This window comes from Prinia subflava, chromosome 31 (genome assembly GCF_021018805.1).
Source record: "Prinia subflava isolate CZ2003 ecotype Zambia chromosome 31, Cam_Psub_1.2, whole genome shotgun sequence".
Classification (NCBI taxonomy): Eukaryota; Metazoa; Chordata; class Aves; order Passeriformes; family Cisticolidae; genus Prinia; species Prinia subflava.
Window position 1 is genome coordinate 1,398,774 of NC_086277.1, and position 27,392 is coordinate 1,426,165.

Consider the following 27,392-nt stretch of genomic DNA (forward strand, 5'->3'; position numbering starts at 1 on the left):
CCGCCGCACCCCCCGGTCCCGGCCGGCGCACGGAGACGGCGAAGGAGCAGAGTGAACCTTCATTTATTCCTTAAATAAACCGGGAGGCAGTCGCGGAACAGCACACGGGGAGCAGCGAAGGAGGCGGGGACCCCAGAGGAGCCCTCGCCGCAGCGGCACGGGGAGAGCACCGGCCCCCACGGCTGAAGGCACAAAGCCTCCGCCGGCCCCGGAGCTGCGGGGACAAACCCGGAGCATCCGAGAGGAGATGGGGTGAAGCAGAATGCACGAGACCTGTCCTGGGGATCCCCAGGGACACCGGGACAGAGGACAGCGGGCAGGTAAGGGGGAGGCACGGCTGCACACGGGGACTGGCTCAGCCCCTGAGGAGGGTAAAGGCCCTGGCTGAAGGGGGCTGGGGGGAGCAAGGGGTCACAGTCCTCGAAGCGGGTGGGAGGGGGACTGGAGGAGCTGTTCACCCCTCCCTGGAGGCAAGGAGGAGCCATGTAAACGCCAGGGCTGCTCCTCAGAACCCGGCCTGGCTTTGGGGTCCACGTGGGCTAAAGGCAGGATCCCCACAGGCAGCAGCTGCCCAAGCTCTGCCTGTCCCTGCCCTGCTCTCCTCATCCCTGGGCCTGGAGAGAGGGAGAGGCTGGGGAAAGGGACAGGACTAAAGGACAAGACACCCTGGGGAAAGCACCAGCCCTATCCTCACATCCCACTGGAGCAAGCCCCAGGGGCAAGAGGGGGATGACATTCTTGGCAGAGCATGGGGGTCCCTGGGCACACAGGGGGCAGGGGACTCCCCACACCCCAGGGCACACAAGTGTCATCACCAGGAGGGGAAACAGGAGAGCACAAGGAAGGCAAGTGACCATTCCAGTCCCTGGAAGCGGCATTCCAGCCATCTGGAGGAGGCTCCTGCCCCCAGCAGCTGGTGCTGGAAGGGAGGGCGATGGCAGGCCCAGGGCTGGGCCGCAGCACTTCCCACCCTGCTCCCCCCAGTCTGCTGAGGGGAGGGGACCAGCACCAACCAGAACAGCCTCTGTCCGTGAGGAAAGGGGGTTAAGAGCAGCAGACGATTCAGGCACCAGCACTTCCAAGCTGGGATGAGGCAGCCTCTGAGAGCTGATGCGGATGCACGGGGATCCAGTGAAAGTGCAACTCGGATTTCCTCTTCCTTGGAGGCAGGGCCGGGCAGGGCGGCGCGGTTACGGCGCACGGAAGGCGCTGGTGGCCGCGCCCGCGGCGGCGTTGGCTGCAGCCGTGCGCACGGCCTGGTTGGAGAAGACACCGGCTGCGAACTCCTCCTGAGCCTTCTGGAAGCTGGCGCCCGTCCGGCGGTACAGAGAGTGGATCTGGAGGGCAGGAGCAGGCTGAGGGGCAGGGCTGGGGCTCCCCCCTCGTAACCAGAGCTGTGACAGCCCAAACTCCCCCAAAGGGAGGGCGCTGGGGAACGGGCTTTGATCCTAACCCACCTTTTTGAGCATAATGATCCCCAACACAGCCACTGCCGTGAAGGACAAGGACACCAGGATCATCATCACAGCCACGGCGGTGTTAGTCCGCAGCGCTATCAGGCTCAGGATCCAGCCGCTGCAAAAGAAGAGGCTGTTGTCCCCCGGTCCCCTCTTCCCCACCCGCCTCTTTGCCCTTCCAGGGTCAGCACGCAGCGCACCTGAATCCCCAGTTTGGGATGCCAATGGCCTGCAGCACATACATCACGTTCTGGGCAAAGAAGACGAAGAAGAAGACGAAGAAGTTGAAGGAACTGTCGCTCCTGTGAGGAAGAGATGGGCGAGGTTAGGCCACAGAAAGCTCTCAAACCTTCCTTAAAGCAGAGGACATGGGGGGAACAGGGAGCTCGGGGTGGAACCACCGCATCCCACAGAGCCAGAGGCCCCCAGGAGCTGGAGCAGGGGTACAGGGCTCAGGGACACACCTGAACGCTTTGTACATGGGCCGATACCAGCAGACAAAGGAACAGGGCGTGTAGAGCAGAGCCCAGAGGATGGAGAGGCCGAAGCCAGAACCAGACGAGGGGTCCACGCAGAACCAGGCGAGCGAGGACAGGAAGTTCAGGAAGAGAGCAATGGTGCTGGCTGAGGGGGAGGACAGCGCTCAGGAGCCTGAGCCAGGCTCCCCCAACCCCCCAGACCACCTGTTCATCCCAATTTCCCCACAGCACCACCACAGGACATTCATTCTTCCACCTTCTCCCAAGGTGTGCCCCGAGGCTCCCCTGGGGACTCACCCATCCAGAGGTAGTACATGGTGGTCACAGTCTTCTGGAAGTCAGCAGGGATCTCCACGGGGATGTCCTGGTAGAAGCACGGCTTCACCGGGCAGAAGGACGGCAGCGGGGGCCAGTTGTTGAGCCTCGCTGTGGACAGAAGGGGGTGAGGAGCAGCCAGGAGGGGTCCCAGGGGGTCTCGCCCCTCCCCAGCCCCGCGGTCACTCACTCTGGGAACCGCCGAGAGCCGCGTTCTGCAGCTCCCGCTCCCGCCGGTCCAGCTCCTCCGCTTTCCGGTTGAGCTCCTCCTGCCGCTTCAGCAGCTCCGCCGTGGCGGCGGCGGCCGAGGCCTGCGGAGAGGGGAACGCAAACCCTGAGCTCCCGCCGGCTCCCGTGTCCCCCCCCGTCCGCTCGGCGCCTCCCCCCGTACCTGCGAGCCGTAGGAGCCGTAGTTGCGGGGCTCGGTGGGACTCGCCTTCCGCGGGGGCTGCGCGGCCGCCGGTGCCGGGGGCGGCGGCGCTACCGAAGGGGTCTGGAACGGCGGCGGTGGCTGCAGGGGAAGAGGACAGAGGTGAGACTGCGCCGGCAGCGGGGACGGCTCCGGTGCCCGGGAAGGAGCTCCGGTGCACAGGCAGGCCCCGGTCGCCGGGGAGGCCCCGCCGCTCACCGCGTCGTTCTCGAAGGGGTTGTAGCCGTCCAGCACGGCGCCGGGCCGGGCCTGCAGCGCCGCGGGGTCCTGGAAGGGGTTGTCCGGGAGCACCGCGGGGCCGCCGCGCTGGGCCATGGCCGGACCGGGAGCGGGAGCGCGCTGGACCCGCGGGACCGGCGCCGCCGCCGCCGCCAGGCCCCGCCCCTCCCCGCCGCTGATTGGTCCCGTTGAGCCGTGACGTCATCGGGGAGACCCCCGCCGCTGCGCACGCGCAAGGGGCCGCGCCGGGTGGGGCGCGCACGTGACGCGGCCACGTGTCCCGGGGTCACGTGAGGCCCATCCATGTCCCCCCTCCCCCGCCCCGCCTCCCTCTCGGTCCCCCCGACGGTGGCGACCGGGACGGGGCCCCATCGCCCCCCGGTGTCCCGGTACCCATCACCCCCCGCTGTCCCGGTACCCACCGCCCCCCCGTGTCCAGATGTCCATCGCCCCCCGCTGTCCCGGTATCATCATCCCCCGCTATCCCGGTACCATCGCCCCCCGGTGTCCCAGTACCCATCGCCCCCCGGTGTCCCGGTACCATCGCTCCCCGGTTCCCCCATGGCGCCGGGTCCCCACCCAGCCGGACGTGCCGGGACAGCGGCTCCTCCTGCGTGTCCCCTCCCCGAGACCTCCCCTCCGACCCCCGGTACGCCTCCCTGCTTTACCGGGTGGCCCCGGTGCCGTTCGCCTGCTGCCCGCGCAGCCCCCCAGGCGTTACCCGGGGGCGCGGGGGTCTCTCCAGCAGCTGTCACCGGGCCGGCCCGACAGCCACGAGGGACTCGGGACACGACAAGCACTTGGAGAATTTCTCTTGTGTCTCCCGGAGCAGATATTTATAGGAATCTCCAAATCCACCCCCTCCAGCTGCCCGTGGAGTGCACACTGACCCCGTCCCGAACAGGGAATCCTCAGCATCCCGGGAGCAGGGCCCTCACCCTGTCCCCTCCCAGCTCCAGTGCTCAGCAGTCTGCTAAAAATATTCTTTAGCCTCTGAACAGACTGAGAGTGACACATGAATCCCACAGGTGAGCTCCCATCTCAACCCACACCTGGAGCTGTTCCTGCCAGAGGTAGAAGCTATAGATTTGGGGTCTGGACACCAGCGTGAGTTTGTTATTTTCCTGAAGATAGACCACAGGTCTCAGTCAGTTCAATTCTCCTGCAGCCTCAGTGTGGGGCTGGGCACACGGGCAGTGGGACAGGTCTGCCCCTGCTGCCTCAGGAGGCAGGTGAGGCCTCACAGCCCAGTCTCGGTGAGTTGGGATCACAAACCCATGGAGAGCCCTCAGTGCCACCCTTCTGAGACTCCCACACTCAGTCCAGGTGAAACCAGACATTTCCTGTCCCCTCTGCATGGTGACAGCCTGGCACGGGCTGATGGTGCCACAGCCAAGGGTTAAGCAGAGCGTGTCTGGCACCCACACCCCAGTGAGACTCTCCCCCCTGCCATCAGCTGTGACACAGCCCCAACAATGCCCAGAGAACAGCCCAAACCAAGCTCAGCCTCCCTGCAGAGCTGGGAAGACCCAAAAACACAGCCAGCCTTGGGACAGATGGATGTGGGCTCCTGCCACCCCCTTTTCCAACAGCCACCACCAGCAGCCGGTGCTCCCCCTAATGCTGAGAGGTTTCTTCAGGTAAGAGAACAGCTCTCTGAGGGCCTCATTGTCCTTTCTCTGCCTCCCACTTCAACACTGGACCCAGGACATAAAAAAAGGGCCAGCCCTGGTTTTCTGCTCCCCACACCAGCATCTGCTGAGGTCCAGCTGCAGCCCTGATGGCCAAAAGCTGCTCCTACTCTGTGTATTTGGGAGGAATGGTGCAGGTGGATAGAGCTGGACCACAAAGTTCCTTTTATCCCTCTCCTTCCCCACAGAGCACAGCAGAACAGCCACAGGCAGCTGCTGTCGGGCCAAACCTGGACCAGGTGCTTTATTCACTTCATATTTATTTTTCACAAAGACTGTACAAAATTCTTATAAAACTCTGGTGTGGGGATGGGCTATGACATTGATCCAAAAAATAATTCCCATGCAGTCCCACCAGTTCCATAACTTACAAGGAAACAGATAAGCTACAGAGAGCTGCGAGTCCTGGAGTATTTACACCGAGGAGGGCAGGAACAGGAGACAAAGCAACACGTGACGAGAGGTATTTACAGCACGGACACACAGGCCCCCTCACCTCACGAGAACGGCAGCAGCGACAGCGGGTCAGGCCCGTGGTGCTCCGAGGCCGACAGAGAATCTGGGCTATTTACAGTATCTCACATATTAACAGCTTTACAAACGTGTCCAGGAAGTTCGTCTCATGTATATAAAAAAAAAAAAGCACCAAGTGTCTGAATAGAAATCACACAGGCCTCCACGGGGGCTAGAATCCGAGGGCTGGCTGGCACCTGTGGCGTCACCGGCTGATGTCCCGGCTCGAGTCCCACATTTTTGTGCTGGGCTCCATGCCCAGCATGTCAAAGAAGGGGTGCTTGAGGGCCTCGGCCAGGGTGACACGCTTGGACGGCTCGTACTCCAGCATGCTCTCGATGAGGTCGAAGAGGCGGTGATGGTCCTCAGCCTCCGAGGTCAGGTATCGCTGCCAGGTGGAGGAGAAGGAGAGGCTCAGCACCCTGTCCTGGGGCGTTCCCTGGGCTCACAGACTAAGCTGGGGTAGGCTGGTTTGTTCAGACATCACTCAGCCTGGAGCTGAACTCTGCACTCCTCTATACAGATTTTCACACACCCTCCCCTCCCCAGGCACTTCCTGAACCTTCCACGCCCTCATTGTCCTCCAGACTAAACTCAGGCTGCTGCAGCTTCCTGTTCCTGGGTCAGCCACACTGCTCTGACCCTTCTGCTGGCCCAAGCTTGCCCAGAGGGGGAATCTGAGCAGGGGCCAAGCTGCCTTACCCGCAGTGGTTTGCAGTTCTCCCGGACGTAGCGTCCAGCTGAGGTGTTCTCGTCCCAGTCCAGGCGGCCGTGGTAGAAATATTTCTGTTTCCTGGCAGAGCAACAGGTGGGAGCAGGTTACACCTGAGCACAGCACACTCTGCTGCACCCCAGTGGGACATAGGCAGCTCCAAAGTGGGCTCCCTGCCCCAGGGAGAACCACTGCCCACGGAGCAGCAGGGCTGGCACACCTGCAGTGTCCAGCTGCCCTTGCTCACCTTGTCTTCCGGACCATCCGAGAAGGGATTGGCCCCAGGATCCTCTCCATCATGGCCAGGTGCTCCCGGTTGTCATGTGTCTGGGGGACAGAAATGTAAAGGGAAGGAATGGAACAGATTCCAGTGGTTCTGCCTCCAGCCCTGGGTATTCCCCCACCCAGAACCCCTTCCTGGCCAACACCTCAGGTGCTTCTACAAGACTGCAGAGATGGAGAGACACCCATCAGTCCCAGGGCCACTGGGCCAACATCCTCTCACCAGTTTGGGAAGTGCCCACACCACACAGTTCTCACCTGGAAAAGGGTGAAACCCACATAATACTCAAAGATGATGCAGCCAATACTCCACACGTCACAGGGCTGGCTCCAGCCAAGCTCTGAAAAACAATGTGGTTTAAATAAATGATCCAGTTACAACCTAAGAGTCCAAATCCCTCTTTCTTTTAAATATAAATAACTGAAAAAAATACATCCTATTCCAGCCAGGCTCCTGGTGCTTTGCTGGCAATACACTGCTCAGCTGGCAGCAATGCCAAACCACCAGCTGATAATGATGAAATCTTCAAGGTTGGAAAAAAAACTTTAAGATCACCAACTGCAACCTGTGACCCTATCCCCACCTTGTCACCCAGTCCAGGACACCGAGTGCCACATCGAGCCATTCCTTGGACACCTCCAGGAATGGGGACTCCAAACCTCCCCAGACAGCCCCTTACAATGCCTGACTACTTTCCAGGAAGAAATTGCTCCTCATGTCCAACCCTGGCACAGCTTGAGGCTAATTCTTCTTGCCCTGTCCCTTGCTCCCTGGGAGCAGAGCCCAACCCATCAGGAAGTTGTGGAGAGTGAGAAATTCCTCCCAAACCTCCTTTTCTCCAGGTGGAACAAACCCAGAATAATGACAGGGCTGTAACCATAGCATTCCCAGGAAACAGCACTGCAGAGCTGTTAAATAAAGCACTTCCCATCTCCCAGGAAAATCCCAGAAAGCCCGTGAGTGATATGGAAACCCAACACTTCCCAGCCCAGTGGGCAGCACCCAGTGTCCTCAAGGGGCACTCCTGTCCTGGCAGAGACCCTGTGGCACCTACCCAGGATGACTTCAGGGGCCCGGTAGTGCCTGGTGGACACAATGGTGCTGTGATGCTCGTGGTCAAACGTGGCGCTGCCGAAGTCCACCACCCTGATGGCCGTGTTCTTCACGCTCCGCTCGTCCCGCTTCTGCGTGGGGGAGAGTGGGATCCATCACCTGGGAGCTCCAGCCCTTCCTCACACAGCTGAGGGCACCATGGGAGGGGAAAGCTTTGGCAGCCCCACAGCTCAGCCCCAAACCAGCTCCCGCCACCAGCCTGGGGTCACCGTGGCTCACTCAGCACTGCCAGAGCACTGGCAGATCACGCAAAGCCCCGAAGGATTGCACGGAGTCCACAACCCCTGGGGCTGTGTCTGACTCCTCTGGCAAGGTCAGGGACACCCAGAATCCAAGAGGAGACCCAATCGAGGCAGTGTTACCTTTTCCAGGTTGTAGGAGAGCTCGTAGTCAGAGTTCACAAAGAGGATGTTCTCCGGCTTGAGGTCAGTGTGGGTGAGTTTATTGTCGTGCAGAACTGAGGGAAGAAAGAGAGCTGGGGTGAGGAGAGAGAAGCAGAGCAAGGGTGCAACCCCCAAAAAGTCGTCACTGGTTCAGTTTGCTCATACTGGCACCAGTTGAACCCACATTTCAACCTGGGTGTGAACAGTCAGGCAAAGCCCAGGCCACAATGCTTCAGCAGAAGCACAAAGATTTCTTGTATTGATTGCCAGTAGGTGCAGGGGGTGGATGCTGGAGTGCTCTGAGCTACTGCCAGCCCACAAGCATCAGAAAATGAAGAGAATTCATTCCCAGAGGGCCAGGAAGGCTCAGGCTCAGAACCACAGCAAAAACTTGTTGCTCTGGGCCACCAGTTGCAGAAGTGCAACCTTCTCAGCTCCCCAAGCCAGCCCAGAGCATGGGGAGAGCAGCAGGGAACACTTACACTTCACAGCCTGGCACACCTGGAAGGCCATGTGCCGTACTTGGTGGATGGGGTAAGGCAGGTAGTTGTTATCCTTCAGGAAATCGAAGGTGCTGAGTCCCAGCAGCTCAAAGGAGATGCACATGTGGCCGTGGTAGTCAAACCAGTCAAACATCCTGACACAGAGACTGACAGAAACATTCCAGTTGGGAACAGCTCTGCAGGCACCACTCAGCTCTGTCACCCCTGCTGCAGGTTCCTCCTTTCCCTGCTCAGTCTGGATCCCACAGCAAGCCAAGACACCTCCAAAACTACCCAGGATCACATTCAACCACCCAACACCAAGCACCATTTCCACCCTAGCCCTGAAACTGGCCCTTCCTGCTGAACACCAAGAGCACACTCACTTTGTGTTCTCAGGATCCTTCTCGTTGATTTTCTCCAGCACGTTGATTTCCAGTCGAGCAGCCTCTTTGTATTTCTCCACGTTTTTAATGATTTTCAGAGCAACACGTGCTCCACCCCTGTGGGAGAAACACAAGAAAGCACAAGGTGAGCCCTGAGCGGGTAAGAGGGGCTGTGCCTTGTGAAAGGGACCTTCTGACCAGCCTCCCCACCCTTGAGGTTAAGCAGGTTATTAAGGGCTGTCCACCAAAGCTGTGCCCAAAAAACAGCCTTGAAGCTTCCCCCAGCACACAGGCAACACAAAGAGGGTGAGAGGCCAGAGCAGCAGAGGATATTGGAAATCAAGAGACTGATTTTCACCCCCAGGCTCCCACGTTATGCCCGAAAGGCTCCACTGCCAGGTGTGGTCTTTTCCCACGTACCTCCGGTGATCCATGCACTGCACCACTCTGCCAAACGTGCCTTCCCCCAAGGTGCTGATAATCTCATCTGGGAGGGAGAGAAGGAGAGGGAAGGAGCTGAGAGAGGGAGCAGGACCTGGCTGCAGCGATACACAGGGCAGAGGAGAATGCATTGCAACACCTAACCTGCACACAGCTGGAGAGACCGGAGCAGCGGAAGGCTGACACCGGCTGCACAAGGCAGCTGCCCTAATTCCCTGGCACTTCAGTAACAATACACAATATAAACGTAGCTTTAACAAAAGGGGAAGGAAAAGGAGAGGGTTTCTCTTTAATAAACAATGAAAATAAAATGAAACAGAAAGATAAGACAGATCTGCGACTGCGATGGGAGCTTAACTAGAGAGCTAAATTATGTTACGATTTGGCTGTACATCTTTCTTGTAGCCAGTCGCCGACGCGATAGATCAGATGCCCCTCGTCGTCGTCCTCCACACTCTTGGCCCTTCTGCTGCTCTGTCGACTCCGCTGCTGGCCCAGGCAGACAGGGAATTCATCATTCACCAATCAGATTTTCAAACCAGCGCAGCAGCCAGCGTCACGCATTGGTTGGTTTGGAAATTCACATGGTTGTTTGAGGAGGGGTTGCAGGAGGAGATTCCCAGCCAATTCATACGGCACAGAGGAATATATAACGATAGGGATATTGCAAGGGAACATGTCAAGATACAACACACTAGCTCAGAAAAGAAAAAAACAGTTTGCTTTTTGTTGTAGCAAAAAAAAAAGGAAAAAAAAAAAAGAAAAAGAAAAAAATAAGAAAAAAATAAGAAAAAAAAGAACCTACAAACAGCCCCAACCCGAACCAGTGTGACAGGAGAGCTGTCAGAGCGAGGGAGCTGAGGGGCATGGAAGGGGCCAGCTGCTCTCGCTCCCACAGGGGCTCAGAGAGGAACAGCGCTGGCCTGTGGGTCCTGGGGACTGCCTGAGCATGCCAAAGGCCAGAAGGCACCGGGGAGGGGCTCCCGGCAGCCCCGGGGCCGCCGCAGAGCAAGGGCGGCGGGAGGCGGGTGCCAGGAGGTCCTGCACAGGCCCAGGCTGCCCACACAGGCACCCCCATCCCATTCCAGTGACCGCCCACACAGCTTCCCCCAGCTCCGACACTCAGGGAAAGATGAATTCCAAGATTTCGGAAAAGCAGCTCTAGATACAATGATCCATCCAAAACTGGAAGTTTGCAGTGACTGCTTGGGGAAAAGACGGACACTTCTTTCTAGACCCTCCCCCAAAGAAGCTGGCCCTGGAAGGACTAACTTCCAGAAGAGAAGCAGAACCCAACAGGGAACAGGGACAGCCTGGGATGAGGCAGATAAGAGGTTTATGCCAGAGAAGAGAAAAATTCCTGCCTTCGGTTCCTCAGCTAAGTGTCCCCATACCTGGGAGCAACCAGCCAGCAGACCTGGGACCCAAATCCAGCCCCCAATCCCCTCCCTGGACACAGAGCCAGAACAGATCAGACAACACTGAGAGCTCCACACACAGAGCAGAGAACGTGCCTGGGGTCTAACAGAAGTGGAAGGTGAACAGCAGAACAGACAAGAAGAGAAAGCCAGGGATGCTGCCAGGAAGAGCCTGGGATGGTTCTGCCTCCACCTGAGCTGAGTGGTCCAAAAGCTCTGCTCCTCCGCAAAGCCTCTCGCATGACCCCCCACATCAGCTGGGCCCACCCAGGAGGATCCTGCTCTGGAGCAGGTTCTAACCCTCAGAGCCAGAGGCTTCCTGCCACAGCCCAAAGCAGGGACCACAGGGGCAGGTCACCTGTTACAGGCTCTCTGGGACTGGGACCAGCTGAGCGCTGGCTGTTCCAGCCTTGCACAAATCCTGCCTGGGGCTCCTACACAGCGCTGCACGAGCAGCACCACCGGGAGGAGATGCAGCATCACCACCCTGGGGACCCGCCAGCCTCGCGGGGCACTCCTGTCCCCCCACCTGAGCGGGCAGCATTGACAGAGGGTCTGAGCCAGCTGTGCCCAGCCAGCACAGGGCAGCGCTGCCCACAGCAAACGGGGACGTGGGCAGCAACGCTCTGCACCATGAGTTCTCTACCACACACAGTTCGAGCCGAGTCCGAGAGAGCGTTAGAAAGTGAGTTTTCTACTTACCCAGCTCAGCACCTGGGAGAGAAAGGTTACAGGGCAGGCGCGGCACAGCAGGATACTCACCGATGAGGAGCGGCTAAAGGACCGGCTGCGGCGCCGCCTCCGCCTGTGCTTACGCCGGCTGCTTTTGCAGCTGCGGTAGCTGCCCTCGCGGTCCCGGGAGCGCCGGTACTCGTAGGAATGGCGGTACTCGGGCTCGTAGTAGGCGTCGCCCCGCTCGCGGCTGTAGTCGTTGCGCCGGTAGCTGTCACAGTAACGCCGGTCGTAGGCCCGCCGGTCTGCAGAGTGGTCGTCGTAGCTGGGCAGGAGGGAACGTTGAGGGGTTGGGATGGATTTGAAGACTGTCATCACCTCCCACTGGACCAGATCACCTTGTCCTACCTGGCCTTGAATACTGACATCCACATCCAACCTGTGTGCCAGTGCCTCATCGCCCTCACAGGGAAGTTTTTCTTCCTGTTGTCTACCCTAAATTCTCTCTCTTTCAATTTTTACCTATTACTCCTTGTCCTAACACTATAGTTCCTTAAGGAGGGTCCCCCTCCAGCTTCCTTGTAGGCCCCTTTAACTACTGGAAGGTGCTGTGATGTTTTCACACAACCTTCTCTTCTCCAGGCTGGAAAACTCTCCCAGCCCTAATTCTCTCAGCCTGTCTCCATAGGGAAGGTGTTCCAGTCCTCCCAGCCTCCTCTGAACCTGTTCCAACAGTTCCATGTGCTCATTACATTGGGAACACCAAAACTCTGCAGTGCTCCAGGTGTCTCACAAAGACACAGAAGAGGGGATACACTCAGTGCTGGCAGCCCCAGGGGCAGTGGCAGCTGAGGGGTGGGAGCCCAAGGCAGAAGCCACGAGCTGCCAACTGTTTGCATTAACAAGGGGGACAGGGACCTGTGTCCCAGCCAGGTGAGGGACACTGAGGGACACCCCAGATCTTCCTGTACTCAGACTGTGAAGGGGTAAAAGCTCAACCGGTCCTTTGCTCAGGACCCCTCCTTGAAGGCACCAGCTAGAGGTGTTACTTTGTTATTGCACCAAGAATAAGCTATTTTTAAGGACTGAGACATCCAAGACTCTGCTGTGAGAAACCAGGGCTGAGCCAGTAAGGAAACTGGTCTGACTGGGAGTGTGGGGTGTGCAGGGTGTCAAACAGAGCAACCACTGGGTCACTGAAGCCACCACTGTGAAGGGGCCTCAGTCCCAGCTGAGGTGGTGGAGTGGCACTGCCACAGGGGCTCCTGGGTGGTCAGACAGGGAAGTTTCCCTAAGAAAGGAATGAGGGGGTTTGGTGACAAGCACTGCCCAGGCTGTGACAGCTCAGAGCAGGCCCAGGTCACATGGATGACTAGGCCATGATTAAGGGACTGGAGCATCTCTTTTAATGAGCAGAGACTGTGGGAGATGGGCCTCATTAGTCTGGAGAAGACTGAGAGGAAATCTCATTATTGCACATTAGGATCTCCAAGGCAGGTGTCAGGATGGTGCCAGACTCTTTTCAGTGGTGCCCAGCAACAGGATGGGGAGCAATGGCCATAAACTAAAACACACCACGCTCTACCTCAACACAAGGAAGAAGTTCTTCCATGGAGGGTGGCGGAGCACTGGAACAGCAGCCCAGGGCGAACACGGGGTCTCTCTCTCTGGAGACATCCCAAACCCACCTGGACGTGTCCCTGTGACCCCAGATGTCCCTCCCAACCTCACACCTCTGTGACTCTGAGCACCAGGGCGGGCAGGAGCCCCGCTCACCTCCGGGATCGGACGTGGTAGCTGTCCTCCCGCCGGTGCCGCCGGTCCCGCTCGCTGCTGCTGGAGCGCGACCGCGTCCGCCGCCGCTTGTGCTTGCGGCTCCGGTAGCGCTCGTGGTAACTGCCGCGGCTGCTGCGCTCCGACGAGCGGTACCTTCGGGAGTGCGGCATCTGCGGGACGGCAGGGACTGTGAGCCACCCTGGGGACACTGTGAGCCACCCCGGGGACACTGTGAGCCACCCCGGGGGACAGCAGGACACTGTGAGCCACCCCTGGGGACACTGTGAGCCACCCTGGGGACACCGTGAGCCACCCCCAGGGACAGCAGGACACTGTGAGCCACCCCGGGGACACCACGAGCCACCCCTGGGGACACTGTGAGCCACCCCTGGGGACACTGTGAGCCACCCCCTGGGGACAGCGGGACCTGTGAGCCACCCCTGGGGACAGCAGAGACCCTGTGAGCCATCCCTGGGGACAGCGGAACACTGTGACCCACCCTAGGGACCCTGTGAGCCCCTCCTGGGGACACTGTGAGCCACCTGTGGGGACAGCGGGACCTGTGAGCCATCCCTGGGGACAGCGGGACCCTGTGAGCCATCCCTGGGGATGGCAGGGACCCTGTGAGCCACCCCTGGGGACGGCAGGGACCCTCTGAGCCATCCCTGTGGACGGTAGGGACCCTGTGAGCCATCCCTGTGGACGGCAGGGACCCTGTGAGCCATCCCTGTGGACGGCAGGGACCCTGTGAGCCACTCCTGGGGATGGTAGGACCCTGTGAGCCACCCATGGGGACAGCAAGGTCCCTGTGAACCACCCGTGGGGACAGCAGGGACTGCATTAACAGCTGCACAGGACAGGAACCAGCGTAGAGCAGGGAGGCTGCCAGCAGCGTGTGTGAGTGTGTCAGGGAATCTGAGAGAGGGGAGGAACGTCTGAGAGATCCCAGAGCCCCACAAGACAGGATGAGACCTCCCACTTGCCCCGTGAGCTCTCTTTCCCAGGTTCATCTCTTCCTCACACACATCTCTACTGCCCACAGCTTCAGGAACAGCTTTTGCACCCTCTCTCTTTAAGCTGCCCAAGAAGGAAAGAAGCAGCACCAAGGAGAACTGAGGGAAGGTGAGATGGAGCCCTGGGTATCACCAGAGTCCCCTCCTGTGCACCAGTAACAGACGGCCAGAGAACAGCTCCTCAAGAGATGCCTCAGGTTTACTGCCAAGAGACATCAACACTTGGACACCGGGGTGGGGAAGGAGCCACATGAGGAGCAGCTGGGGGTATCTGGTTGGTTTAGCTGGGACTGAGAGATCTCAAGGGGCTGCAGCTTCCTCAGGAGGGTCAGCTCTGATCTCTGCTCTGTGTGACCCACGACAGCACCCGAGGGAAGGGCTGGAGCTGTGTCGGGGGGGGGGTAGATTGGATATCAGGAAAAAGTTCTTCCCCCAGTAGGTGCTGGGACACTGAGCAGGCTCCCCAGGGAATGGGCACAGCCCCGAGGCTGCCACAGCTCCAGGAGCCTTTGGACAACGCTCCCAGGGATGCCCAGGGTGGGGTTGTTGGGGTGTCCCCGGCAAGGCCAGAAGCAGGACTTGCTGATGCCTGTGGATCCCTTCCAACTCAGGAGATTTGTGACACACGTCCCCTCTGCCCACAGGGAACCAGCCAGGAGCACACCTTCTCCTCCTAATGGACATTAACAGAGCCCTGCAGCTCAGCTCTGCCCCTCTGGGGGAACACGAGAGGCCAAGGAGATCCCGAGGTGAGCAGGGTGCAGCCCCTCAGACCCGGACAGGCCGTGCTCCACAGCTCTCAAACATTCCCCACACGAATTTTGGTTCCAGGCACAAATCACTGAATCATGGAATGTTAACGGCTGGGAGGGACCTCAAAGCTCACGCAGTTCCACCCCCTGCCATGTGCAGAGACACCTTCCACTAGCCAAGACCCGTCCAACCTGGCTTTAAACACTCCAGGAATGGGGCAGCCACAGCTTTTTGGGCAGTTTGTGCCAGGGCCGGAATAGAAGCCGAAGCTCCCTCTTCCCAAAGAGCTCCCGCGGCAATTTCCCCCGTCCAAAATGCCCAGGGCTGCGTCCCCGTCCCCGCCCTGCGCTGACATCACCGGCAGGGCTCGGACAGGCCGGACCGGCCCGGGGATGGGGCGATCCGGGGTACGGGCTCCGTTCCCCCTGCACGGGGGCCTTGCCCTGGGCTCCCCCCGAGCCTCGCCGCTTCCAGCCGCTGACTGAAGGGAGCGTTTAGCGGCGCTGGCGGCCCGCCAAGCCCCGTGTTCGTGGAACGAGCACCGGAGCGTTCCGCGGCGGGGCTGGGACCGGTTTGGGGACGGTGATGGCGGCCGCGCCGGGCGGGGCCTCCGCCGTGCAGGGCCGGAAGCACCGGGACACCGGCAGAGACGGGCCTCGGGCGGGGCGGCCTCGGCGGGGAAGCCCAGATTCAGTCCCCCCGGGCCATCCGGCCCCGCCGCCCGCGCGGGAAGACCCAGGCCGCCGCTTTCCACCGCGACCCTCAGGCCGGGCCCGCCGCGGGCCGCCCTCGTCGGCCGCGGCCTACCCGCCCCACCCCGCCCCACCTCGCCCCGCGCCGCGCAGCGCCGCACCGTCCTCGCAGCCAGCCCGGTGCGCTTGTCCCACAGGAAATCCGTGATGGCGGCCGTGGGCCCCCGGGCCCCGCTCCAGCTCCCGCCGCCGCCGCCGCCGATCCGGGTCCTGCCAGCCCGCGGGGCCGCGCACGCACGTACGCGCGCACGTACGCACGCACGTAGGCGCGCGGAGCTGCGTCACGCAGGGTGAGGCCGATGGGCGGGGCTAGGACCGGGGGGCGGGACCGAGAGCGGCTCGTCCCGCCCAGCTGCCTCCTTAAGCCACGCCCCTTTCCCGGCCCCAGCGGCGCTAGCTGGGCGAGGCCGAGGGGCGGGGTGAGATCCGAGGGGCGGGACCAGGGCAGATCTCCCCGCCCACCTCAGCCCACAAGCCACACCCCGCCCTCCTGACAGCGGCAGGACGGCGCCGAGGGGCGGGGTCGAGCCATGGGCGGGGCCTATGCTGATAGTCACGCCCACCACTCCCGGAAGCCCCGCCTCTTACCCGCCCTGGGGCGGGGTTAGACCGGAGGGGCGGGGACTATGGCCAGTAGCCCCACCCACTATCCCTCCAAGCCACGCCCTTCCTCACCCGGCTGCCGGTGATGGGGCGGGGCTAGGCTAGGGGGAGTGGTCCCAAATGTGTGGTTCCGCCCCTCTGTCCTTGAAGCCCCGCCCCCCTCCGGTTTCTCTGGCGGTGGCGGGGCCGGACCGGGGGGCGCGGCCGGACCGGGGGGCGCGTTCTCCTTCCCGAGGCCCCGCCCGCCCGCCCTGCCCGCCGCAGGGTCCCGCCGGCTCCGCCGCTCCGGTGCCGCCCGGGCCTCGCCGCTGCCCGCGCCGCCGCTCCGGTGCCGCCGGCGCTTCCCAGCTGCCGGCGGCTGCCGCGCCCGCGCCGGAGCGTGCGCAACAGGCGGGCCCCGGCGGAGCTTCGTGAGCCCTCGCTGAGCGGCCGCGGGCGGCGAGCGAGCGCCCGCCCGCCCGGGGCCGGGCATGTGCGGCGGGGCGACGGGCAGGGCGCCCGGGCAAGGGCGTTTGAAGGAAACGTGAGGCGAGGCGGCGGCGGCGGGATGGAGGCGGCGCCGCGGCGAAGCCCCGAGCCGCGGGAGAAGCCGCCGGTGCTGGACGGGGAGGCAGCGGGAGCGCCGCCGGGGACGTCGGGCGCGGCCCCGGCCTCGCCGGCGGCGACGGAGCAGATCGTGGCGGAGGGCGAGGCGGCGGCGGCGGGCACGTTCGTGCAGCGGCAGCTCGGGGCGATGCTGCAGCCCGCCGTGAACAAGTTCTCGCTGCGCATGTTCGGCAGCCACCGGGCCGTGGAGATCGAGCGGCAACGGGTGAAGTCGGCGGGCGCCTGGATTATCCATCCCTACAGCGACTTCAGGTGGGACCGGGGCCCCGCGACCCCCGCCCCGGGACTGGCACCGACCCCCATCCCGGCACCGGTCCCGGCTCCGGCTCCGCCGCCCGGCCCCGTGCCCGTCGCCGCTGTCCGTGGTGCTGAGCGCGGCCCCGCAGCCCGACACGGAGGGGCAACAAGTGCCGGTAGCCGGGGCTCCGCACCGGCCCGCGAGGCGGCTGCGGACCGCCGGAGCCCGGGGCCGCGCTGCCCCAGCCCCTTCCCGTCTGGGATTATCCCGCCCGCACGGACAACTCTGTCCTGCCCCAGCACCCCCGAGCTCTCGGGGCTCCCGGTGCCCCGGGGCCGCCCGGCTCCGCCGAGCCGCGGAGCTCAGCTGACACGGCCCCGGGCGTGCGGAGGCGGAGGCAGGGGTTGCTGGGCTTTGCCTGCCCTTACAGCTCCCCCCGCCCTTCTCGATGCTGTTTTTAATTTGATAAGGAGCCTCCATCCCCCGGGGATGCAGCTCCCCGCGGCTGGAGCGGGGCTGGTCACCCAGCGAGGAGCCGGGCCTGGCTCTCGGTGTCACCGGGATCACAGTGGGAGCTCGGGGATGGCTGATGTGGGAGGAACTGGGTGTCACGGGGATGTTGAGTCATATAGGGTGGGCTTTCTCCACGGGGAACGAAGCTGCCAGGCAGGCATCTCCCGCAGCAAGCTGTGACATGGATGATGTCCTCAGCCTGGGAAGCACCCCAGAACGGGGCCAGCAACCTTTGGGTCCCCCCTGCACCTGTAGCCATCTCCCCTCACCACTGGGCCCCAGCTCACTCGGTCCCTTGCACCACCCCAGCGTGACATCCAGCCCTGTGAGCCCTTTCCTCAGGGAAACCATCCCAAAGTTTGTGAGCCTTGAGCTTGGCAGGAGCAGCTCCTGCAACCAGCGCCGTGAGGGGAGCTGGCAGGTGGACAGGCAGGGGGATTACTCCTGTGTTTATCACATTAGGGAGATACATAAAGGGCATGGAGATCAGGGCCCCGGTGTTCAGTCTGACACGTAGTGAAGGACAAGGCCTGTCCTAAAGAGCTTAAGCCTAAATCTGAAATGAGAGCTCCAAGGAGGCTTGGACAGCTACAGGGACAGGCAGCTTCCCTGCTCAGTTTCTCATGGCACAGCATGGAGGTGCAGGAGACAATTCCTCAGCCAGATCAGGCCCCTTCTGCTTCAGCTGCATTTCCTTGCCTGGCCCAGCAAATCCAGGCCAAGGGCAGAATGATGTTACTTTGGGAGAGGCTCCTGACCCTGGGTGGGCTCCTGATTATAGGGTTCCTCACAGCCCTGGGGTCACTCCTGACCCTGGGGTGGCTCCTGGCCCTGGGGTGGTTTCTGATGGGGTGGCATCATTCCTGTCCTTGGGGCGGCTCCTTGAGGAAAGGGTGCCTCCCCCTACCCCCTGTCAGGCTCTGGTGCTCTCTCTCTGAAGAAGCCTCTGATGGCACCATGACTTCCCTTCCCTTCCCTTCCCTTCCCTTCCCTTCCCTTCCCTTCCCTTCCCTTCCCTTCCCTTCCCTTCCCTTCCCTTCCCTTCCCTTCCCTTCCCTTCCCTTCCCTTCCCTTCCCTTCCCTTCCCTTCCCTTCCCTTCCCTTCCCTTCCCTTCCCTTCCCTTCCCTTCCCTTCCCTTCCCTTCCCTTCCCTTCCCTTCCCTTCCCTTCCCTTCCCTTCCCTTCCCTTCCCTTCCCTTCCCTTCCCTTCCCTTCCCTTCCCTTCCCTTCCCTTCCCTTCCCTTCCCTTCCCTTCCCTTCCCTTCCCTTCCCTTCCCTTCCCTTCCCTTCCCTTCCCTTCCCTTCCCTTCCCTTCCCTTCCCTCTCCTCAGCTGCAGAGAGCCCAGTGCCCGTGTCCCACCATGGGTGTGGGGTGGGAAATCCCCACAGGCTTCCTTCACCTGTAAAATCCAGTTTGGTCCCACTGGGCACTAAGAGCTGCCCTGAAATCACCTTTGGAGATCTGAGCCTACACCCACGACCAGGGCTGGGACTCAGGGGGTGCCTGGGGACACCTGAAGGTGGGAGCTGGACTTGTTTTCCCAAGGGCTCATGAAGGCTCTGATGATCCCAGGACTCACAAGCCTGGTGGAGAAAGGTGTGATATGTCTGTGTGAAGAATGAAAAGATGTGTCTGTGTGAAGAATGAAAACATCCCAGAGGCATTTGCATGTGAACAGGGCTGCTGGGTGTCCTGACATAACCAGCTGCTCCCGGCATCTCTTGCTTTTCCCTCCAAAGCCTCCGAGCTTGTCCACCCTCAGCAAAAGGAGGTGGATGAGGAGTGCTGCAGGCCCAGGGCCGTGCAGCTCCTGCCCTGTTCACGCTGCCAGTTCCTTCAGGGCTGGACATTCCTCCCACCTTCCCCTGGTACCAGCATTGTCTATCCTTGCTTGGCTGCTGCCTGGCTCACCACAGCAGCCTCCCCAATCCTCCTCAGGAGCTCGGCACTCAGTTTGCATAACCAGCAAAGCTTATCCCAAATCCTGCTAAGCCAACTCGGGTGGTGGCGGGGAGACAGCGGATGACAGGGAGCCTCAAGGGAGAAAAACCCATGTCCTCTCTGAATTCTCCATGGGGCACGTGTCAACTTTGGGGTGGGGGTATAGGTGCGCATGCACTGCCTTGCAGGAGAAAGAGGGACTGCCAAGCTCCTACAGCCCCCCCACTCCCACACAGGGTGACTTTTGTACCCCCGGGCCCCCAGCCTGGTGCTGAATTGCTCCTTTCCACACACATCTGCTCACATCTGTCCCAGCCAAGCAGCAGGGTGTTAGTCATGTGTGTGGGCAGGCCTGTGTGTGTCTCCTCAGCATCTGCGTCTCTGCACTCTGTCAGACCCTAGTTTTGATCCTGGGATTGCTGTCTAACTGCCTCTGTCCTGCCTCTCCCCGTTCCTCCCTGTCCTGCTCTGTCCCCTGCATTCCCACCCTGCAGGTTTTACTGGGACCTCATCATGCTGCTCCTGATGGTGGGGAATTTGATCATCCTGCCCGTGGGCATCACCTTCTTCAAGGATGAGAACACCCCTCCCTGGATCGTTTTCAACGTGCTTTCAGACACTTTCTTCTTGGCTGACCTGGTGCTGAACTTCCGGACAGGCATCGTGGTGGAGGACAACACGGAGATCATCCTTGACCCTCACACCATCAAAATGAAGTACTTGAAGAGCTGGTTCCTGGTGGACTTCATTTCCTCCATCCCTGTTGACTACATTTTCCTCATTGTTGACCTGGAGACCCAGGTGGATTCTGATGTCTACAAGACAGCCCGGGCCCTGCGCATCGTGCGCTTCACCAAGATCCTCAGCCTGCTGCGCCTGCTGCGCCTCTCGCGCCTCATCCGCTACATCCACCAGTGGGAGGAGGTGAGAACCCCTTGGGGATCTCCTGGTCAGGGTCCCAGGCCAAGTTTGGGGTCCCCAGCTACAGGGTACAGCTTTCTGGGCTCCAAGGGTTGCTCTAGGAGAAGAGTTTCTCTGCCTGTTCCCCAGATCTTCCACATGACGTATGACCTGGCCAGCGCCGTGGTGAGGATCTTCAATCTCATCGGGATGATGCTGCTGCTGTGCCACTGGGATGGCTGCCTCCAGTTCCTGGTTCCCATGCTGCAGGACTTCCCTGAGGACTGCTGGGTCTCCAAGAACCACATGGTGGTGAGTGCTCAGACGGGGGTGATTCTAGCTGGGATCTGCCGTGGTGGGGAGAGGATTTGGTTCCCTGTCTCCTCCTACCCCAAGGCTGGGAGATGTGCTGGTGAGCAGTGTCTCTGTGGTCACAGCAGTGAGACAGGGCAGAAGGAATCTCTGCATCACCTTCTCATCTCAGCACACCTTGCTGGAGTCAGGGAATCCCTCGGAGAAGGAACAGGACCCTGGGGCTCCTGCTTCCTCCCCAGAGCAGGGATTGATGCCTGCTCAGGGCTTCACAGAGTCCCAGTGCCTCTTCCTGGAGGAGAACTCATCCCTTTGGCCTTGGAGGAACCTTGTTCTCGCTGAGTCTCTGGGCTCCCCATCTTAGGGAAGTGGGACTGGGGGGTTCAGCCCCACGGCACCTTCCAAAAACCCCCCAGTGCCACTGTCCCTCGTCTGCAGAACGACTCGTGGGGGAAGCAGTACTCGCACGCCCTGTTCAAGGCCATGAGCCACATGCTCTGCATCGGCTACGGGCAGCAGGCGCCCGAGGGCATGACCGACGTGTGGCTCACCATGCTCAGCATGATCGTGGGGGCCACCTGCTACGCCATGTTCATCGGCCACGCCACCGCCCTCATCCAGTCCCTGGACTCGTCCCGGCGCCAGTACCAGGAGAAGGTCAGCAGGGTGGGGGAGGGAGGGCCTGGGTGCTGGGGGAAGAGTCCTGGCACGAGCAGGTCCAGCTCCAGAACCAGCTCAGCACAGCTGCTGTGCCCTACTGATTGCAGAGGTTGGGATCTTTGTCCTTGCCACTCTCCCTTGGGTTGTTGCAAGTGGAGCTCAGGCTGCCCATTGAGAGAGAGACTATACTGGTGTCCATACTGGGGGTCACTTTTGTGACCCCATCCTGCCCTCTGCCCTGGGCCCACCTGCATCCTGTCCTTTGCCCCAGAGGTGGCCTTTGGCAGTGGAGCAGGGCTGTCTGTATCTACACCACTGAGCAGACGGGACGCACTGTCCGGCCATGCAGGTGGTCCCAGCTCAGCTCTGTGTGTCCCTTTGTCCCAACAGTACAAGCAAGTGGAGCAGTACATGTCATTCCACAAGCTGCCCGGGGACACGCGCCAGCGGATCCACGAGTACTACGAGCACCGCTACCAGGGCAAGATGTTTGACGAGGAGAACATCCTGGGGGAGCTCAGCGAGCCGCTCAAGGAGGTATCACCTGGGGGACAGAGGCTGGTGCTGGCAGGGGCCAGGCTCAGTGACGTCCCCACTGACCTGCTCCTCCACCACAGGAAATCATCAACTTCAACTGCCGCAACCTGGTGGCCAACATGCCCCTGTTTGCCAACGCCGACCCAAACTTCGTGACGGCCATGCTGACCAAGCTGCGCTTCGAGGTCTTCCAGCCTGGGGACTTCATCATCCGGGAGGGCACCGTGGGCAAAAAGATGTACTTCATCCAGCACGGGGTGGTCAGCATCCTCACCAAGGGCAACAAGGAGACAAAGCTGTCTGATGGCTCCTACTTTGGTGGTGAGGCTGGGCTGGGGGAGCTGATGAACAAAGTAGGGGCCAAAAGCTGCCCGGGAGCAGAAGGTGGGGCAGCCCTGATGTTTCTGCCTGCTTGTCTCCTCTTGCCCAGTGCCAAAATCTTGGCATCCACTTCACCGCAGTTCTGTCTGGCTGGGGCAGAGGGAGCATCCACTACCCCACTGCTGGCCAGGGAGGAGGGGAGTTCAGAGCAGAACATCTGAGCCTGTTTATAGCATACGGGTTTATAGGGTATGGGTTTATAGGGTATGGGTTTGTAGGATATGGGTTTATAGGATATGGGTCTATAGGATATGGGTTTATAGGGTATGGGTTTACAGGACATGGGTTTGTAGGATATGGGTTTATAGGGTATGGGTTTGTAGGGTATGGGTTTGTAGGATATGGATTTATAGGGTATGGGTTTACAGGATATGGGTTTACAGGATATGGGTTTATAGGGTATGGGTTTGTAGGGTATGGGTTTATAGGGTATGGGTTTACAGGATATGGGTTTACAGGATATGGGTTTGTAGGATATGGGTTTGTAGGATATGGGTTTATAGGATATGGGTTTGTAGGGTATGGGAGGGAAACAGGCCAGGCCATCACAGCAGCCACACCTGGGGGTGTCTCCATGGCCTGCAGAGAGAGGAAAATGCTGTGCCTGAACAAGGAGACAGCCGTGGCTGTGCAGGCTCTTGGGTCTGTCCCTGCCTCTGAGCTGTGCTCCGCCTCTGAGCAGGGTGTTGGGGTGCCAAGCAGTCCTGTTCCTGCTCTGACGGCTGGGAGGGGGGTGGGTGGCTGTGTCACCCTGACCCCAGCCCCGTGTCCCTGCAGAGATCTGCCTCCTGACACGGGGCAGGCGCACGGCCAGCGTGAGAGCCGACACCTACTGCCGCCTCTACTCCCTGGCCGTGGATAACTTCAACGAGGTGCTGGAGGAGTACCCCATGATGCGCAGGGCCTTCGAGACCGTGGCCATGGACCGGCTGGACCGCATAGGTGAGCAGTGGGCTCAGCACAGCCACCTCTACAGCCACTGCCAGGGCCCACGGGCCCCCAGACCCATAGGGGATGGAGTCACAGAGCTGGGATGAGCTGGTCACAGTGCCCCAGCCCCATGGGTGCCCAGCAATGATGGGGTGCAGGGGGAAGGAGCCTGCTCCCCTCTCTCCCTCCCAGCAAGATCCAGGCTGTGCCATAGGACAGGTTTCCCTGGGAATGTGTCACTGCAGTGACTCGCAGTGACCAGCTGCTTGTCCTCACCCTTCCTTGCCTGTGGAGGACAAGCAGGACCCCAGCCCCTTGTCCCTTTGGAGTCATGACTCCCCTGTTTTGTCCCTGTTGCTTCCACTGCTCCAGTCTGGACCTTTCCCAGGGTCTTGCTTCCCCTGGACAGCTGGTGAGGTTTTATTGTCCTTTCCCCACTGCCACCCTGCCCTCCACAGTGTCCCCAAGAGCCCACACTCCCAGGGTCATTGACACTCCTGCCTCCCCTCCAGGGAAGAAGAACTCCATCTTGCTCCGCAAGCGAGCCGAGCACAGCTCGGGGCCCTTGAACAATGAGATGATCCAGCAGATCGTGAAGCACGACCAGGACGTGGCCCACAACATTCAGGACCTGCAGCAGATGGCGATGGGCCGGGAGCTGAGCGGGAAGCCGGTGATCTGGGAGCCGCTGGTACACGCTCCTCTGCAGACGGCCGCCGCCACCACCAACGTGGCCATCGCGCTGACCCACCAGCACAGCCTGCAGGCCCACATCTTCCTGCCGCCCTCCTCCATCTCCAGCCCGCTCTCCCCTGAGGCCACCCTGCTCACCAAGCCGGTGCGCCGCTCCCAGCCCAGCCTGGGGGGCTCCCGGCCCTCCTCCGTGAGCTCCCCGTCCGGGGTGCAGTCCCACCTCCAGACGCCGGCCGCCGGCTCGCCCTCCTCGCCCATGGTCCAGTCGCAGGCGCCGCTGGAGAGCGGGGGCCAGAGACCCAGCCCCGGGGCGCAGCCCCTGCCCCGCGCCGGGCAGAGGGGGGAGATGCCAGCGGGGGCCAAGCAGCCCCCGGCTGGCCCCCAGCCCCAGCTCTCCCGCTCCCGAGGCGCCTCGCTCTCCACCTCGCTGCTGCAGCAAGCGGCGGGCGCTGCGTCCCCCAGCTCCGAGCAGGCGCTGCCGCCGGGAAGAACGCTCCACTACAGCCTGTCCCGGGCCACGGGCTCCCACATCTCCCTCCTGATGCAGCCCCAGCAGCTGGTGAAGCACAGGAGCATCCAGGGTCTGCCGGTGGGGCGGCTCACCCAGGATGTCCGGCTCCTCTCTGCCTCCCAGCCCTCCCTTCCCAATAAAGTGGCCCAGCAAGCCGACGGGAGCTCCTTGAAGCAGGGCAGGAAATCTGCAGGGAACCTGGCCCGCAGGTCCTCGCCCTCGGTGGCCGGACTCCTCGCCAAGCCGTGTGCGGGGGTCCCGGGCCAGCCCGCACACTCGCAGCAGATGCCTCCAGGACCGCTGGCTCAGCCCGGCCGCTCCACGGCGGGAGCATCCACGGCCCAGTCCCCGGGCTCTGCATCCAGGCAGGCAGCAGGGCCCTCCCGCAAGGGTTCCGTGGCCTTCAGCCCCGAGGTGGAAACGGCGAAGCCCAAACTCCCATCCAACATGTGAGTCCTGGCGGCACCCAGCAAGGCAGGAGGGACCCGGGCACCCCGGCGGCAGAGGAGGCAGCAGAAGCAGAGCACCAGGCCCGCGGTGTCGGAGGGAGAATGAGGTGAGAGGCAGCACCCGGGGCCATGGAGGGGCTGTTTCAGGCACGGGGGCACGGCAGGGATGAGCATGGGGCTAGCCCCAGAGCTGGCCCAGCCTGGATGAGGAGGGGGCTCTGCTGACTGCTCCAAGGGGGTCACCCTGCCTGGGCTCTCCTCTCCTTGCTCATCACAGTCTGAGTTCTGCCCTCATCCTGGAGACATAGGACAGGTCAGAGCCCTTGCCCAAACTCTGGCCTCTCTGGGGAGCTCAGCTCCCCATAACTGCCCCTTGGGGGCCGGGCCCCCCAAGCTCTGTGCTGCGTGTCCCACAGCCTGACTTTGGGGCCAGGCTGGAGCTGACAGCTCCTCCAGCTTGTGCTCTGTCACAGCAGTGGCTGCCCCACGCCCACCTCGATCCCCAGATTGCTCTGCCCAGCACCTTTGCCTTTAGGGTGAGGAGGGAGAGGCAGCCCCCTGGGTCCACTGCCCAGTGGAGGGAGGAGGCTGGAGCCCATGGCAGGGGCTCCCTGAGCAGGCAGAGCGTGGGGGTCCAGGGCCAGCACGCCCCCTTCCCAGAGTGCCAGCACCTGGGGGTCCCGGGCAGGGCTCCCCTGGTGTGAGGAGTGCCAAGGGGCAATGCTGGGGGCGGAGGGCTCTCCACTGAGCAGCCCCTCAGTCCCTCTGCCCAGCTTGTGGGACCGTTTTGCCTCAGAGGCGCTGAGTCCCAGTGAGATTGGGATGTGCTGCTGGGCAGGGCTCTGCCCCACACCCGGGCACTGTGGCTGCCCTCCCACGTGCCCCCGTGGGGGCAGCCTGGGGGGATTCTGCTGCCTGCAGCTCCAGGAGGACGCTCAGAGGGTCAGTCCAAGAGGATCCCTCTGTGGCTGCAGAATGATATCCAGAAGGTCATCTGGAAGGACCCTTCTGTGGCTCCAGGAGGAGGCTCACAGGGTCACCTGCAGGACCCTTCTGTGGCTCCAGGAGGAGGCTCACAGGGTCACCTGCAGGGAGCCCAGTGCCTGTGGCTCCGGGAGGATGCTCGGCCCGGGCTCTGCTCCCCTGCCCTGCGCTGCAGTCCCGTTTCCAGGTTGCCTGGAGATGCCAGTCACCAGTGCCACAGGAGCAAAAGGCTGTGACAAAGAGATGCCAATCCCGGGCAGCGCCCGGGTGACGTGTGGGACTGTGGGGTCACCCCCCACCCAACAGGGGCCCGGGGTCCCCACGGATGCCCCACACTCCCCTCCCCACCCCAAGACAGTAGTGTGCAATGTGTGTGCGAGTCGTGGCTCTGCCGAGCAGCCGAGCTCTGCTTCCAGTGTCGCTTTGGGCCAGCTGTGTTCAGTCCTGGTTAGAGTAGTGTCCCCTCCGACCCCGCCGCGCTGCCAGAGCTGCTTCCCTCTCCCGGAGTCAGGAACCGCGGCTCGTCCTCGTGCTCCGGGGCTCAGCCACCGCTGAGCGGGACCCGCCGGGCCCGCAGCGCAGGGCGAGGTCTTGTTCCCCACGGTACTTACTCAAGTGAGGTGTTCAGTTCCCCACCCTCGTGTTTCGGGGTGTCAGCAGCAGTCCAGAGCGCAGGGCTGCTCTGGGAGGTGCAGCAGCCCACCAGGAGTCCCGGCAGCGCCTGCCGGAGGGGATGTCCTGCACTGCCTTTTTTCCCCATGGATTTCAACCTCCCTTCCCTGCTCACCCCCACATCCCGCTCCGTCCCCGTGGTCGGTGTGTCCGCAGCAGCCCCTCAGGGGGGACCTGCCGCGGAGCCGCGTGTCCCACGCCCCCAGGTTGTGTTCACACTGCGCGATGTCGATGTCTCAGCGGTCATCCCAGTGAGTGCCCGGGCCGGCTCGGAGGAGCCAGCACCGAGCTCCAGTGCAGCCTCCCCACGCCACAGCCCCGTGTCGGGAGTCAGAGCCACGCTGTGCTCCTGTCACCGCTGCCCCTGCCCTGCGCCGTGGCACCTCGCGGCCCGGTGCTCAGCCCGGCGGAGGCTGCAGAGGCCGGGGGTGCCGGCCGTGCGCGGGCGCAAGTTTAGCCACCAAAGACCATGACCCTCCACTCTTGCACTCACGGCAGTCGATGTACAGAGCTTGTAGTTTTCATATCGCAGAGAATTTAAGAGCGGTTTTTTTATTTTTGGTCGTTGTACATAATGGGTTTAATTAATAAAGAGAGATTCTGAGCTGGTCTGGGGGAGATTCCTTCTGCACCTCCTGCGAGCCCACAGCACCTTGCCAGGGGATGGGACAGGACAGGGGAATGCTGCAGCAATCCTGGCCCTCTGCAGAGCTGGGAGCAGCCAGGACACCCCCAGGAGCCATCGAGGGGCCTCTCCCAGGCCCCACAGACCTGGGTTGTGCTGCAGGAGCCCAAAGGCAACAGGTCCCCTCCCACCCACCCCAGTCCCTTTCAGCCCTGGGCAGATTAATGTTTAATCTTTGGTTATTTTCCCCTTCCATCTCCGTTCCCTTTACTGCCGGGGGGAGGGGCAGGTTTGATACCGTCTGATTGCAGAGCAGCCTCGAGGCATTAACGCGATTAAATGAAGGTCACACAGCACAAGGTGGGCTGGGGCACCCAAGCCACGGCACTGCGGCATTTGCGGCACCTGGCGAAGGCCTGGGGGCGCAGTCATGCTCCGGCTGCACCCTCAGCACCCTCCACAGCACCCTCAGGCAGGGCACGGCCACAGGCTGGACACTGGACATGCTGGCAGTGGGCACAGGCAGCATGAAGGGGCGGGCAGGGTGT

The 27,392-nt window shown here is 61.7% G+C and overlaps 3 protein-coding genes across 5 annotated transcripts; 1 reads left to right on the top strand and 2 right to left on the bottom strand.

The window, feature by feature from the left end:
* Nucleotides 1–47: 47 nt before the first annotated feature.
* SCAMP3 (secretory carrier membrane protein 3) lies at nt 48–3,189 on the bottom strand. Its single transcript, XM_063420500.1, has 8 exons — nt 2,880–3,189; nt 2,643–2,762; nt 2,442–2,562; nt 2,234–2,362; nt 1,922–2,081; nt 1,658–1,759; nt 1,458–1,575; nt 48–1,337 (listed from the first exon to the last, which is right to left on the bottom strand). The coding sequence occupies exons 1-8, from the start codon at nt 2,994–2,996 to the stop codon at nt 1,191–1,193; spliced, it is 1,014 nt and encodes a 337-aa protein (XP_063276570.1). The 5' UTR covers nt 2,997–3,189; the 3' UTR covers nt 48–1,190.
* Nucleotides 3,190–4,834: 1,645 nt separating this feature from the next.
* Nucleotides 4,835–15,552, bottom strand: CLK2 (CDC like kinase 2). Of its 2 annotated transcripts, none has more exons than XM_063420455.1 (13): nt 15,390–15,552; nt 12,771–12,940; nt 11,085–11,319; nt 9,297–9,390; nt 8,884–8,950; nt 8,464–8,580; nt 8,078–8,244; nt 7,575–7,669; nt 7,154–7,283; nt 6,357–6,439; nt 6,064–6,143; nt 5,807–5,897; nt 4,835–5,492 (listed from the first exon to the last, which is right to left on the bottom strand). In XM_063420455.1, exons 2-13 carry the CDS (start codon nt 12,938–12,940, stop codon nt 5,310–5,312), a joined length of 1,512 nt encoding a protein of 503 aa, XP_063276525.1. In that variant the 5' UTR covers nt 15,390–15,552; the 3' UTR covers nt 4,835–5,309. The 2 variants fall into 2 exon arrangements, with proteins under 2 accessions (XP_063276525.1, XP_063276523.1); XM_063420453.1 differs by having other exon boundaries at nt 9,297–9,393.
* Nucleotides 15,553–16,138: 586 nt separating this feature from the next.
* On the top strand, nt 16,139–25,655 carry HCN3 (hyperpolarization activated cyclic nucleotide gated potassium channel 3). Of its 2 annotated transcripts, none has more exons than XM_063420353.1 (8): nt 16,139–16,749; nt 19,685–20,114; nt 20,241–20,402; nt 20,841–21,059; nt 21,453–21,599; nt 21,680–21,920; nt 22,758–22,922; nt 23,423–25,655. In XM_063420353.1, the coding sequence occupies exons 1-8, from the start codon at nt 16,439–16,441 to the stop codon at nt 24,565–24,567; spliced, it is 2,820 nt and encodes a 939-aa protein (XP_063276423.1). In that variant the 5' UTR covers nt 16,139–16,438; the 3' UTR covers nt 24,568–25,655. The 2 variants fall into 2 exon arrangements, with proteins under 2 accessions (XP_063276423.1, XP_063276424.1); XM_063420354.1 differs by having other exon boundaries at nt 16,694–16,749; nt 19,849–20,114.
* Nucleotides 25,656–27,392: the final 1,737 nt, after the last annotated feature.

Bases quoted from the DNA above. Each gene is read 5' to 3' on its own strand.
- SCAMP3 (XM_063420500.1), bottom strand. From the start codon at position 2,996: ATGGCCCAGCGCGGCGGCCCCGCGGTGCTCCCGGACAACCCCTTCCAG. The intron at 2,082-2,233 runs GTGAGTCCCCAG...CCTCCCCCTCAG, and splicing joins CATGTACTACCTCTGGATGG to CCAGCACCATTGCTCTCTTC. The intron at 1,338-1,457 runs GTGGGTTAGGAT...CCTGCCCTCCAG, and splicing joins GGATCATTATGCTCAAAAAG to ATCCACTCTCTGTACCGCCG.
- CLK2 (XM_063420453.1), bottom strand. From the start codon at position 12,940: ATGCCGCACTCCCGAAGGTACCGCTCGTCGGAGCGCAGCAGCCGCGGC. The intron at 11,320-12,770 runs GTGAGCGGGGCT...CCTCCTGCCCAG, and splicing joins TACCACGTCCGATCCCGGAG to CTACGACGACCACTCTGCAG. The intron at 7,670-8,077 runs GTAAGTGTTCCC...TTCTTCCCTCAG, and splicing joins GGTGTGCCAGGCTGTGAAGT to TTCTGCACGACAATAAACTC.
- HCN3 (XM_063420353.1), top strand. From the start codon at position 16,439: ATGGAGGCGGCGCCGCGGCGAAGCCCCGAGCCGCGGGAGAAGCCGCCG. The intron at 20,115-20,240 runs GTGAGAACCCCT...CCTGTTCCCCAG, and splicing joins ACATCCACCAGTGGGAGGAG to ATCTTCCACATGACGTATGA. The intron at 21,921-22,757 runs GTGAGGCTGGGC...GTGTCCCTGCAG, and splicing joins TGATGGCTCCTACTTTGGTG to AGATCTGCCTCCTGACACGG.